The sequence below is a fragment of the Pavona decussata genome, unplaced genomic scaffold (genome assembly GCF_977016875.1).
Source record: "Pavona decussata unplaced genomic scaffold, jaPavDecu1.1 SCAFFOLD_233, whole genome shotgun sequence".
In the NCBI taxonomy this organism is placed as follows: domain Eukaryota; kingdom Metazoa; phylum Cnidaria; class Anthozoa; order Scleractinia; family Agariciidae; genus Pavona; species Pavona decussata.
Window position 1 is genome coordinate 4668884 of NW_028145638.1, and position 13617 is coordinate 4682500.

At 36.8% G+C, this 13617-nt stretch overlaps 1 protein-coding gene and 1 long non-coding RNA gene across 7 annotated transcripts in view; both read right to left on the bottom strand.

Moving 5' to 3' along the window:
• Positions 1 to 479: 479 nt before the first annotated feature.
• LOC146458527 (uncharacterized) lies at positions 480 to 8255 on the bottom strand. Its single transcript, XR_014858295.1, has 3 exons — positions 7687 to 8255; positions 7502 to 7582; positions 480 to 6263 (listed from the first exon to the last, which is right to left on the bottom strand). It is a non-coding gene; the product is annotated as an uncharacterized LOC146458527 (long non-coding RNA).
• Positions 8256 to 8825: 570 nt separating this feature from the next.
• The window catches only part of LOC146458528 (uncharacterized), an 11878-nt gene continuing 7086 nt past the window's right edge, over positions 8826 to 13617 (bottom strand). For 3 of the 6 annotated variants that reach the window (XM_085091063.1, XM_085091062.1, XM_085091061.1), the window contains 3 exons: positions 12518 to 12597; positions 10458 to 10542; positions 8826 to 9395 (listed from right to left, as the gene is read on the bottom strand). In XM_085091063.1, coding sequence (XP_084947189.1) covers positions 10473 to 10542; positions 12518 to 12597 — 150 coding nt within the window. In that variant the 3' untranslated portion in view covers positions 8826 to 9395; positions 10458 to 10472. The remainder of the gene's footprint in view (positions 9396 to 10457; positions 10543 to 12517; positions 12598 to 13617) is intronic. The other 3 variants (XR_014858294.1, XM_085091065.1, XR_014858293.1) reach the window with 3 other exon arrangements.

Below are 13617 nucleotides of genomic sequence, written 5' to 3' on the forward strand. Positions count from 1 at the left end.
CACTTAAGTGGTAGAAGATTGTGATCTACAACTTAAGTAACAACATCATGAGACAAACAATTATTTATTGTAACCCACTGATTAATAAAACACGTCACGTGGTACAAAATTAGACAGCGTTTATCAGATGATAACCGTTGCCCGATTTTCTCGACAAGGAAATTACAAAGAAAACATCGCAGTTTTAGGTTTTAGATGTTTCAATCCAAACCAACAAACTAGTCAGCTTATGTTTGTTTCCTGCAGTCATGCTATGACTAGCACTCACTGTTTTTTCTTTTCCACTTTAAAGCGTACGTGTTTAACGAATTAATCAGAGGGTTAAAAATAAATAAACCCCTCTCTGGTTTACTGGTATATTGGATGATAATGCCCTCAGTTTAAAGATTGTCCTCAAAATTTCACAGTTGCCCTTGAAGCTTTGTTTCTGGGCCAATTGTTTACATTTTTAGACAATCTTTCAGCCTTGGACATTATCCTTTTTTTTTTTTTTTTTTTTTAATATTCTCTGATATACCAGCTGCCTGATGGGGTTTATTTAATAAAATTATATTCCACCAAAATGATCAATTATCCTTTCCACAAATTTTCTATCTAAAACATCTTTCAGTTTTGTTGAAAATTAACTTTTTGTCTCCAACAATAATTCTTGTACAAACTCAGCCACTGTATTCATTAAACAATTTCTTGATGAATTTTGTTCAGATTCTAGGACCCCAAGTACACAATACAAGAATCCTACACCTTTTAAGTGTTTGTGTTCATGTATAGTGTTTGGGCTGCCTGTGATCAGATGAAATTGACAGGGAAATGCACTATGACATCATGTGACATTATCATAACATTTGGTAAACGTTCGCTCTGAATTTATCCAAGAATTATTAATGGTCTGAGAAGCTATATCAAACACCCGATTAAGTTTCATCCTTTGTTTGATATATAATTCCAGAAAATTGATTTGCAATTCGCCTAACTTTTCATTTCTTTTAAATAAATTGGCTAAGAAAATCGTAACAAGAAATTTCTATTTGCGGCCCGCACCAATCTCGTACCCAGAGCCCTCAGGCTCTTTGGCCAACGGTTGGTCGCCAGGAGACCTGGCGTTGGCCAACCGCTGGCCAAAGAGCCTGAAGACTCTGGGTACCAGATTGGGATTGGGCTGGGCCCGCACCAAATTACTTATGCATGCTCTGATGTATGCGTTAAATTTTGTTTACCAAAAATGCATTCAAAAACATTCGACAGCTCTCATAACATTTTTTTTTACTTCGAATGCCCTAACCGTTTCATAAACCACGAATTCTAGGTTCAAAAAACAAGACTTGAATTGAAAACGAAAAACTTTTAGTACGGCCAACCATTTTGAGTTCTTCGATTGTTTTTCATCACCGCAAATTAGCATAATATTGCACGTGCTTTTTACTTCATCCGAAGCGGTGTACATAATTTCATTTCGCCATTTCGCAGTTCAAACTCTTAAAACCATAAATAGTTTTTTATCAAAATGCCGTTATTTGCCTTTTTTCACGCTCATTGTTGAGACTACATGCGTATAACCCGAAATTTACCTCAGGCTAGCGAACATCAAAAATTTAACCGGAAAAAATTTAGGTCGGCTTTCTTTACAATTTAGCGCTTTCACACATTAAAATTTTTTTTCTGCTTGGATTTTGCGACTAAATGGCGGGATCAGGGGCGGCAAATTTCGCTTTTGGGAGCTTCACAGAAAGAACTACCCTCCACGAGACTTTATGGTGCTCTTTGATTTGCTATATGATAAGGTGCGGCCGGGGAAATGGTAGACGGCACGCTGAACCGGTCTCGTCCTCCTCCTCTTGTGATGAAACGCCGACCTTGCTCTAGAACAGCGACGCTTATTTTTTTCATCAAGACAGTGGAAGATTTAAAACCAAACATTGAATCTGGGGAAAATTTTATTTTACCGAATGGCCAAATTATGAAACAAGCATATTCCAATCACTTTCAAACTGATTGGCACTTAAACAAAAATTTAGGAATTGTGGTATCCAGGCAAACTTGGATTGGACTCTGGAGGACAGGGAAACAAACCCTCACCAGTTTCCATGTTGTCATATCCACTTGTGGATCAACAGTGAATCTCCCAGTGTTCACATCACCCTTTAGAAATTGGGAGATCAGATAAAACTTGACAGGATTTCAAAGTTGGAATATTTAATGAGGACAAAAGAACACACAACAACTCAGACCAGAGTGGAAGCAACCCAAAAGGCAGGGAGGTGGTTGGCTGGATTTTTTTTATTCATTTTTTTTTCTCATTGTTAAACAAAAATAAACCTTTTTTTCACTGCAATTTAGTGCGTGTTGTTTTGTCTACTAATAATAGTGAACCAAGCAAACTTAAGATCACACTAAACCTTTTTGACTGTGTTAAGCGCAAAGACCTTTAAGCGCTCAGCTTAACTAAAGTATCCAAAGCTGTACATCATTTCAAAGCTTAAAGAAAGGAGAAACATAAGAAATCAAACTTCCAACACGAAAACTGTACCCACTACAAGACCTGAAGTGCAAATTTACTGAGGTTTATAGACATGAATTACCCGTGCGACCACTTCACTCTACTGAACATCCCAGTGGTTGCAAAATGTTTAGAGGGTATTGGCCTCTAGAACTGTGTCTGATTTTTTAAGTCTGCTTTTGTTTTGAATTTACTAGCTAAGATGCAAAAAATGGTGGACATAAATCATAAATCAAATTTCAAGTCACTTTTACTTTGTTTTGAAAACTGATGTCAAAAATCCCTGACAAAGTTTTCAAAACAAAGTAAAAGCTACTTGAAGTTTGACAATTGATTTCTGACTGCCTTTTTCTTGCATTTGAGGTTATAATTTCAAAACTAAAACAAACTTCAAAAATCCCTGACACTGTTTTAGAGGCCAATACCTGCCAAAAATCTTTCAATCACCGGATGTTAAGTTAAGTGAAATGGTTGCAAGGGTAATTCACGTTTATATTCCTCACTAAATTTCCAGTAAAGGTCTTGTAGTGGGTACAGTTTTAAGTTAAGGAAGTTTGATTTCTTACGATTCTCCTTTCTTTAAGCTTTAAAATGATGTACAGCTTTGGATACTTTACTCTAAAGCTGAGTGCTTACTGGTCATTGCGCTTAACACAGTCAAAAAGGTTTAGTGTGACCTCAAGTGTCTACATGGCCCATGACTATTTGGTTACTTGACATCTCCACAAAGTGTAGCCAAGTGTCCCACCTTAATTGAAAGGCTCAGTGCATAACAAATGAAAGCTATACTGAATTGTCAAAAAGCATTAGAAGCAGACAGGCTTAGGACACTTGCCTACACATCGTAGAGATAACAGGAAAAAGAATAGCCATAGGATATGTAGACACTTCAAAGCCCTGGGGATAGCTACATAAACATCAATGCTGGGCTTATGCTAACAACAGACATTCTGGCCCCAGTTGTTCAAAGAGTGGATAAGTTTTCCAGCAGATAAACCACTATCTAGCAGATAAAATGTACTCAACTAACATTTTATCCACTGGATAGCTACTTTTCTGCTGGATAATGTTATCTACTCTTTAAACAACTGTGAGCAGGTCTTCATGTCTGATGTAAGCACGTTACAGCCTGGCAATGATTACATAACCAGCCCCATTTAATAAAGAGCAGATTGATAAAATTAATGTTATCAAAATTAATAAAAAAAAAAGTTTCTTCTGTGTATTGATCTCAAACTGCCAAGCACTTTGAGTTCAGCTATAATAATTTTGTCGCCATCAAAACAGTATTTCCTAGCTGTGGATTTCCATTATTCCTTTTGCTTGTTTCCATGGCAATAGTGTGATATCTACACAGAGAGTCCAGATATTTTGCTTGTGACAAAGTAATTTCCTGAATTTTTACCAAAAAATTGTAAACAGATTACTTCATTCAAATTCTCTACACATCCTGAATGGATTGCATTTCAAACGTTAAACTGAATATTGTTATCATCCAACGAAAGCCTCACTTGGCATAAAAATAATATAATGTTAAATGTTCCAGTATTCTTATTCATTCCCTGATATTTTGTAAACTTCAAATGGTCATGCATTAGATTCACAGTTTGTTTGGATTCCTTGTGTCGACAACTAAAACAATCTACAAACTATTGTCCAAGTCATCACCACAATAAATTCTTCATGGAGTTTATCACTTAGCTTAATTTTTTTTCCAAACTTTTGTCCAACTGAGTTTTTTCTGGCATTTTGGTTGCAGAATTGTTGGAATAACAGTGAGTCAGTTTACTTCTTGTTCATTTTAGGGAAGACCTTTGCTAAATGTGTTTTGATTTTCAAGGTCACATAGCGGTGAAATCAATGCTAAAAGGAAAGAAGGTTTTTGCAAAGGAAAAATTAATCTAAGCTTTGTTTCATTGCCAATTCTCTTTGCTTTTCTTGTGGTTTCATCTTGTGATCTGATTTGTGGCAGCATAATAAAAAGGCATACTGGGAATCAATCAACATTAATTTTGTTATTTCACATGAGGCCAGAGGTGGACAGTTGTTCTTCTAAAATCAAGTGCTTACCTTCACATTCCGAGGAAAGAAATTTTGGTTCGTTTGGGTCAAAATATCAACCTGCTCTTTATTAAAATAAACACATAAGTCAAGTAAAGATCTGCTTGTCTAGAGTACACCCAAGTAATATTAATAGTAATATTTATTTCAATTTGAGTGATTGGCATGATGACATCATGTTTTTACGATAATAAAATGTCACTCCTACAGTGTGATGTAGCTTTGTGGTGTGTACAGTAGTTGATTGGTTTGGGTTGAGTTCCAGAAGACTGATGCTATATTTTAATAATTCCAATGGACAGAAAATCAAGGAATCTTTCTATTTCCTTCATCACCCATGCAAAACAGTCATTGTGCTGTGTCAGCATTTTTTGTTTCTAAGAGTTTACTACCTGTGCATGAAAAGCATCCATGTCATCTTTGTGAAGTAAACAGTCTTCAGTGACAAACTGTCTGTTTGTGAAAGTTGAAGATCCTATGGCACAAATTTTAAATGCATGCAAATCTGAAGTTTGAAATCCTTTTATAATGGTTGTGAACAATGTTTTATTTCCTGTTCCTGCAGTTCAAATTGTGACCTTTTTTGTTGTGATGGATACCAATTTGGCCACCTTTCAAGTTTCATACAGTTGCATGTTCAGTTGTTTATTTTTGAATTTGTGATCCAAAAATCAAAGTGACTGTTAGAAAGTATATCCAAACAGTTATTCTGTATTTTTCCTTCATAATTTTTGGCAGTTCAGGGACATTCAAATTACAGTGGTGGCAGTGTAACATTAAACAAAAGCAGACACATATTTGCAATACCAAATGTTTGCCTAAGTTCATATCTGATGGATTATTCATTGTTAGTATAATGGTCTAAATGGTCACTTTCAGAGGAAGAAAAATCTGGTAACCTATATTGAGTGAATGTTTCCTGTACTCAATTACTGTGCTTTCCTTTTCTTTTGTAATAACTTTCTGTTCAGCGTTATTGTTACCTTAATCATTCTTAACTTTTGCATGCCAAAACTTCAATAAATGCCATCAAGTCATCAGAATGCCAAATTAAAAAATAAATAAATAAGAATAACAAGACGATCAAAGTAAAAGTTGGTCTTTTGTCTGATAATTGGATGCAAACGTGGGACAGCAGAACTTTACTTGGAGATGCAGCTACATGTACAAAGAAAGTGTTTGATTACAAATCCCCATTCTCAAATTGACACAAATAAACCATAAAATATCATGAAACAAAAGCAATTTCAAGTTTTCCCTGTGCCCCTTACAAACTTGCATTCAAGTCGAATGGTCAGTAGACATTATAATAGTCTAGTAAAAACGTTCAGACTATGGGGGAATTACATGTAATCGTGCACTTTCTCTGTTAATATAGCTGCATGCCTAAATGAAAAGGAGAAGTGTTGTAAGTTTTAAATCCAAAAACCATTGTTTGAGATTTTGTTGTTTGTCCATTACACAACTTTCCGATTGTCCAAACTAAAGTCACCCAACCCATAATACAGGTAAATGCAATTTAAGCTGTTGAGATAGCAGTACAAAATTTGTACTGCTATCTCAATGTGCTTCCACATTTCACAACAATTCTCCTTTTAATGCTTGATTCACTATTGATAGAACAAAACAACAGATTATCTACACTGTCCAGCTGGTCACCACTTGAGCAGTGTGCATCTTCCATCATCTCATCATGCCTCTGATCCTGTAATACAAATATGCAGACATTAAAACATCAGGCCCAGTAACTCAAATTTTGCACATTTGCTGTTTTATAGATAGCTAGATGATATTTTAGAAAAGGGAAAACCAAGGCAGACAAATCACACTGTTCTATTACAGAAGAACAAAACTTGCGCAATTTACGTAAACTCCTTTAACCCCCTCAAATGTAACAATCAACAAAAATCTAACGCAGCTTTACAACATAGTCAGGTTACAACAGTATTATTTTTCACTCGTTCTTTTTTGACAAAAAAAAAACATTACAAATTAATGCCAACTCTAATGCAGTTGTTCTATGCCATGACCATATTGTTGTCATTCTATCAAGCTCTTTGTCACATAACTCGGGATTTACATTATGGCCTGCCTTCTGTATCACCAAAGGGAGGGAGGTTACTCGGTGATTTTTTGGTCGTGGCGCAGCACCGGGACGAAGACCTTACCCTACACCAACACCATGTGAAGCTGCATTTTGCAATATTGTTCTAGATTAGATGACAAAAACCTATCTCAGACTTGTTCACTAAATTCTTCATACCACTGATAATTTTAACCAAAAGCTTTTGAATTTTAAATCCTATCCCAGACTAAACTGTTTGAAAACAACAAGACCAAACAAGATCTTCCAAATATAAGCCAAGTTGCATATTCCTATTGTTCAAAGAGGTACAGACTCCTCAAATTGAACAACAAATCACCAGCTGTCCACAGTTTCCAAAGCACATCTGTATCCTTACTTTTCAGTACAATTTTTTTTAAAAAATGGCTTCTTGTTTAACCACCTTTAAATATAGATATATATTTTAAATTTTAATGGATGCACCTAATAATAGTATTGATTTTGAGTCATGTTGGTCTGAAAACCTTAAAATTAATGGATTTTAAGATACTGTCTAAAAATGGTGTTAGAGAATTATTCAAACTTTGGTCTGAAATTGGGTCAGGATTTGGGGAACAGGTGGAATCTCCCCTCCCCATCACCAAAAACCGCGAGCAGTACCCCCTCCCCCCTACGAAATTCTCATTGTATCTTCTCCGCGTTACCCCGCGAAATTCAAACTTGGCCCTATAGCTAACAAAGTTAATACCACAATTTTAAATAATTCTACAGTTTTAATCCAGGAGTAAATTTATCAAAACACTGTCATCATGTAGAGCGTTATAACTCGTAAACAACTTCATACGTTATCCGATATTTCATGTTTTGAGTAGACCTACCTTCGCGATGTTTTCCTCGAAAAAGCCGCGTGAAGCTGAGTCAGGTCGCATTCAAAAACAAACTTAGAATCTTGCAAACACCTGAAAAACGGCAAATATGGTTTCTTTATCAAATTTTAAATGCTTTTAAAACTTGAACCACAATTATAACGACGTAAAAACGCAAAATTTTTCAAATAAAATACCTTGAAGTTCAGAGATGAAGAAAGTTTGGTTATGGGGTTGCAAAGCCTTTTGGGTCAACAAAATTTAACACGTGATGATATCACGTGGCAAAATTCATTCCCAGGCCAAGTGAGTAGGCTAATTCTGTGGCTCCTGGGGCCCGTTTCTCGACAGTCCCGGTAACTTACCGGGCCCGATAAGTGTCTTTGGTGAAAAATGTTTCTTAACAGAAGTCAATTTTTGTTAGCTTTGAATACTAAATTTCAAAATCTTATAATTCTATAAACACATTGGCCAAGTACCATGTCTGTAATCACTGTGTAAGCGGCGAAAAAAAGATTTAAAAATATACTTACCGCGCCCGATAAGACTTTCGAGAAACGGGCCCCTGATTCAGATTTGCCGATAGAATCGAATTCCTCTGCCAACCCATCTTTGAATTACTTTCAAGCAGGTGCCTGCCTGAGTTTTCTTGACGCCACGGGAATGGGGGTGGGAGAACCGGCCCAGTGGGGCCCGTTTCTCGAAAGTCCGGGCAGATAAGTGTCTTAGGTGATGAATGTTTCTTAACAGATGTCAATTTTTGCTAGCTTTGAATACTAAATTTTTAAATGTTACAATTCTTTGAAAACATTGGCAAAGTACCATATTTTTAAGTCACTGCGTAATCGGCGAAGAAACATTTAAAAACATACTTATCGGGCCCATTAAGTTACCAGGACTTTCGAGTAACGGTCCCGTCTTTGGTGATTAATTTTTTTTAACAAAGTCAATTTTTGTTAGCTTTGAATGGAAAATTTTAGAATCTTATACATCTATGGGTTTTTTCAGTCGGGGTGTCAAGAGAGGCTTTGATTGCAGGGTGGTCACTGCAATGCCGTTTTATGTATATCAGACTTCTGGCCATTAATTCATGGAATAAGACAGACAGGCAATCCGAACTGCTCTCACCAATAATTCCCTCTGATCCACTCTTCCCCCTCCCCTCCCCTCCCTTCCCTAGGCCAGAGGAGAGAGCAAACCCCGTGAAATAATGTCGGTAATGGTGATGATGAAGATGACGATTAGGTTAAGCCAAAACGTGACATACGGGCACAATACGAAGACCCCCCCCCCCCCCTTAACCGGACCCCCACGACACATGGATTAGGCAACAAACAATAATGTAATGAACGAAGAAAAGTAACCATGCCGTAATATTATTTCGTTTTTTTAACAAATTATAAGATTTATCGACTCTGTAACCCAATGGCAATATTTACAACGCAGTACGTATAGTCTTTCGGGATTCATTTTGCGTATAAATTACTTTAAATTTGTGTAAACGTTTCCTTTGACAAATATTAGTTATTTAATCTCGGAATCTTATTCGCGTTCCTTTTTTCAACGTTACCTTACCTATCTTACTATCTGAATTATTTTAAACATAGACTGGTTAAATCGATCGTTTAGTTTCTCCAAGTTTCTTTTAGAAGCAAAAAGTTGTTCTTTTACGTTATTTGTGACACCAAGGAAAACTGAGAAGATGAAGAACCAGCTTTCGTGACATCACTGAGGTGGGTAGTCTTCCTCCATGGTAGGTTCTTGAGTGAAGAGCGCACGGAGCATGCTCCTGGGGAGACTGATCTCGGTACCGTGCGTTGAGCGGATTGGTTCTAGCGATGATGACGAATTAGCAAGGTTGCTATTGGTTGAAGGGCTCCATTCCGATTGGTCAGGATAACTTCGGCTGGGAAAGAATGACAACAATTTTAGAATACACCTGTAATATGTTGTTGTATTTTGTTGGCCTAGGTACAGCTCGTAGTGCCAGAGAAGTAAGGCCTTATAATTGTCGCGGAATAGAAGTCGCCCGTCACGCAATCACCGAGCAGTGTTTCGCCTTCCCCCCCTTATTTATGCCAATATGTCCGGTTGTCCTTAATTTAGTTAAGTCTATGTCTGGGTACCGTACCATGAAGCTCAAATCTTAATCAAAACGGTGACATTAATAACTAAATTACAGTGCAACAAACTCAACCGGGGCCACTCAACATTGATCAGCCAATCACAGGTCACGTTTACAACAAAGGAGCCTGGCTTTGGTAGTTTGTAAACCAATCAAAAAACGAGAACATTTTAAAGTGTCGGTTTTTTCAGTGGCCCCGGTTGAGTTCGTTGCACTGTAAGGTAAATTGGCCACCATAAAGAGGTTCAAGCGCTATTATTTTTTAAAATTTTTTAGACATTTCGAGGGTTAGCCCTTCGCCAGGCTGAATGAAGGAATTGTGGGTTGTATGTGTTCATACAGTGAGCACTGGAGCTATGCTATTGGTGGGAGCGTGGTAATGTAGAAAACAAGAATAAATTAGTTGAATGAAAAGCCTTCATTGATTTGTTGATAAACCAAACATTGGTCTTATGTGTATCAAATTGCTAGTGTTATCTTTTTATACAAAAAGGATTTCAAAGATGATCAAGTTGTTTTCCGAAAATCTCAAAAATCACCTTGAAAAAACAATACAGAAAGGAACTCCAGTAATGAAGAAATTAATCAACTTACACAGACTGCAGTCTTGTGAGCTATTGGCAGTTAAGAGTTTAATTAGTTAAGTTAAGCCATCAAGCAGGAGTTGGAGGAACTATTTAGTTTTCACATTCAAGTGGGCAAAAATATTTTCAACTGAACACCTCAACACAATCATGTAAACCAGATAAATGGTTAGCCTTCTCACAGCAGCAAGGGATAATCATTTTCACACAGCCTCTTTCTCTTCGCCGGGAACCTGGAACAGGCTTGTAATATACTCACCTCTCACTAGAAGTGTTAACGGATCACTGATTTCCAGCAGTTCGTGTCTCGACTTCTCTTCTCCAACAGCCATCTCTTCAATTCCCTAGACAAAAAAATGTAAAAAAAAAAAACATACAAAAATGCTTTAGAAAACTTTTCTTATCCAAGAGCATCAATGTTTTTTTGTACAATAACTGATGGCAAGTAGCTGATAAATGTTCAGAATGTTTTCCCACTGGAAGTGACTATGAAGAATCTGTTCATTTCAAATGGAAAATCCCACACCCATTCCCCCCCCCCCCCCCCACCCCAAAAAAATACCCTTAAACTCTGAATACCTGTAAAAAGCATAGGTTTCATAGGGAGGGGGGGAGTAAGGGGGGCTTATTGTTAAGATGGGAAAATTAGGCCAAAATCTATAGTATATAGTATTAGCTTGAAAATTAGGCCACAATCCATAGTGTATAGTCTTAGCATGAAAATTACGCCAACGTCCATAGCGTATAGTATTAGGAGGAAAATTAGGCCAAAATCCCTGCCCGAGGGACATGTCGAATTTTTCTAAAATGCTAACTATGAACTGGGAAACCACATGTGATATACCATTTAAAAGGTATTTTCTGGGGTGTGCTATAAATCACACCAACAGAGATGGAAGAGGTCACGTATTAGTGGGAAAAGTCCAAAACAAAACAAAAAAAAAAAAAACCATTGAAAATTTTCTTATTCGTTGTACATACTGGGTATCCCCCTAAACTATAGCTTAATGTACAGCTCTCAGTCTATTGCTTGTTGTAAGATATCAACTGGACCCTCAACGTACAAAGGAAAAAAAATCCAAAAGTTTGAGGGGTGGTAAATCAAGTCTCATATAGGAGGGGGGCATGATTTTATGCCTTCAATTTATAGATCTTTCAAAGATCTCTTGGATGTGCAAATTTCACACAAATTGACCAAATGCTGAGCTCATTATTGCGTCTTGTGCCATATGGCACTCTTGGGCAGGAAAGGGTCAAATTAGGCCAAAATCTATAGTGTATAGTATTGGAAGGAAAATTAGACCAAAATCCGTAGTGTATAGTATTAGGACAAAAATTAGGCCAAAATCCATAGTATTAGGATGAAAATTAGGCCAACATCCATAGTGTATAGTATTGGGATAAAAATAGGGCCAAAATCCTTAGTGTATAGTATTAGGAGGAAAATATGGCCAAAATCTTGTGTGTAGTTTAAGCATGAATATTAGGCCAACATCCACAGTGTATAGAATCAAGATGAAAATTAGGCCAAAATCCATAGTGTATATAGTATTAGAAGGAAAATTAGGCCAAAATCCATAGTGTATATAGTATTAGGAGGAAAATTAGGTCAAAATCCATAGTGTGTAGTATAAGGATGAAAATTAGGCAAAATCCATAGTGTATAGTATTAGGAGGAAAATTAGGCCAACACCCACAGTGTATAGTATTAAGATAAAAATAAGGCAAAAATCCATAGTGTATAGCATTAAGAGGAAAATTAGGCCAAAATCCAAAGTGTATAGTATTAGGAGAAACATTAGGCCAAAATCCAAAGTGTGTAGTATTAGCATGAAAATAAGGCCAACATCCCCAGTGAAAAAAATGAAAATTAGGCCAAAATCCATCGTGTATAGTACTCAGAGGAAAATTAGGCCAAAAACTAAATGTATAGTATTAGGATGAAAATTAGGCTAAAATCCATAGTGTATAGTATTCAAGTTCTGTATGAAAATTAGTCAAACATCCATAGTGTATGGTATTAGAATTAATATTAGGCTAAAATCCATAGTGTATAGTATTACATGTAGTATGAAAATTAGTCCAACATCGATATATATAGTGTTGACATCCTGAAGAAATGTCATCATCATCATCATTTATTTGCCTTAGAGAAAGAAGAAAATATTCAAATTACAAGTCAAGGTAATGGCAAGGAGACCTCAAGAAACCACCAGGCTTAAAAGAGAGGCCACCTCAGCTGTCATTAATAAATAGAAAATATGGTGCTGCGTAAGTGCGGTTTGGTCAATTTCAAAGCAAACTGTCAAGTTTGTTTACCTACATGTACCTTCTTGTCCTTCATACGATGCCATCATTTCAGAGACAGAACATTCCAAACTCTTTAAGGCAGAGTTCATCTGAGAAAACAGAACAATATGCTTTTTTTAAATTCACCAATAATTGGTTTTTGAAAAAGTTACCCTATCAAGTACCAAATTTGTTCAGTGAAAATGGTAGCAAGGTAAGTTATAGTCACACACAAGGTACAGCTGGTACAAATATGGCTGGAGCTTAACCCAACTAACAGCATTGCTACTATACATGTACCGTAACTCTGCTCTGGGGCCCATTTCTCGAAAGTCCTGGTAACTTACCAGACCCGATAAGTGTCTTTGGTGATAAATGTTTCTTAACAGAAGTCAATTTTTGATAGCTTTAGAATACTAAATTTTAAAATCTTATAATTAGATATGAAAACATTGGCCAACTACCATGTTTGTAATCACCATGTCAGTAATTGTGTAAAGGTCAGCACACACAAAGGGACAAGTCCCTGCGACTAGTCTCCGCGGCTAGTCCCAGGGACCAAGTCCCTTCATGTGAACTACCCATTTTAATGAAAAAATCTTTTGGTCCCTGCGACTTGTCCCCTCAAATTATGCTGATCTCTGCATGTGAACTGTTCATGGGACAAGTCCCTGCGACCAAATGAAAATAAACCAATTCCTGATCAGTATTTTAGGTCCCATAACCCCTTACGAACTCCGTTTCAAGATGGCGGCCGACGGTGAGGTTAAGTATTGTTTGTATTAAAGGCCTTGTTTGAAAAGCTGCTGTTTTTCTGTTCTGAATCAGTAGTATACCAAACTAAGGAAATAAAAAAAACCTTTTCGAAATTGTAAATGACTGACTAATTTTATAGATCGACAATGTGCTGTTTTATTGACGGGTATGTGTATTTCAATCTTAAACGGTTTTAAAATTTAGTAACTTCGGTTTCACTGTTCAGGACCGCTCTTTTTTCAGTGAAAGCGCCCTAAATTTTGCTATTTCGATGTGTAACAGGTCCCCACATGTAAGCCCCCCAAGGGAGTTGTCCCCGCAACTTGTCCTATCATGTAAACCCTACAGCAGACTAGTCCCTGAAATAAGTCCCT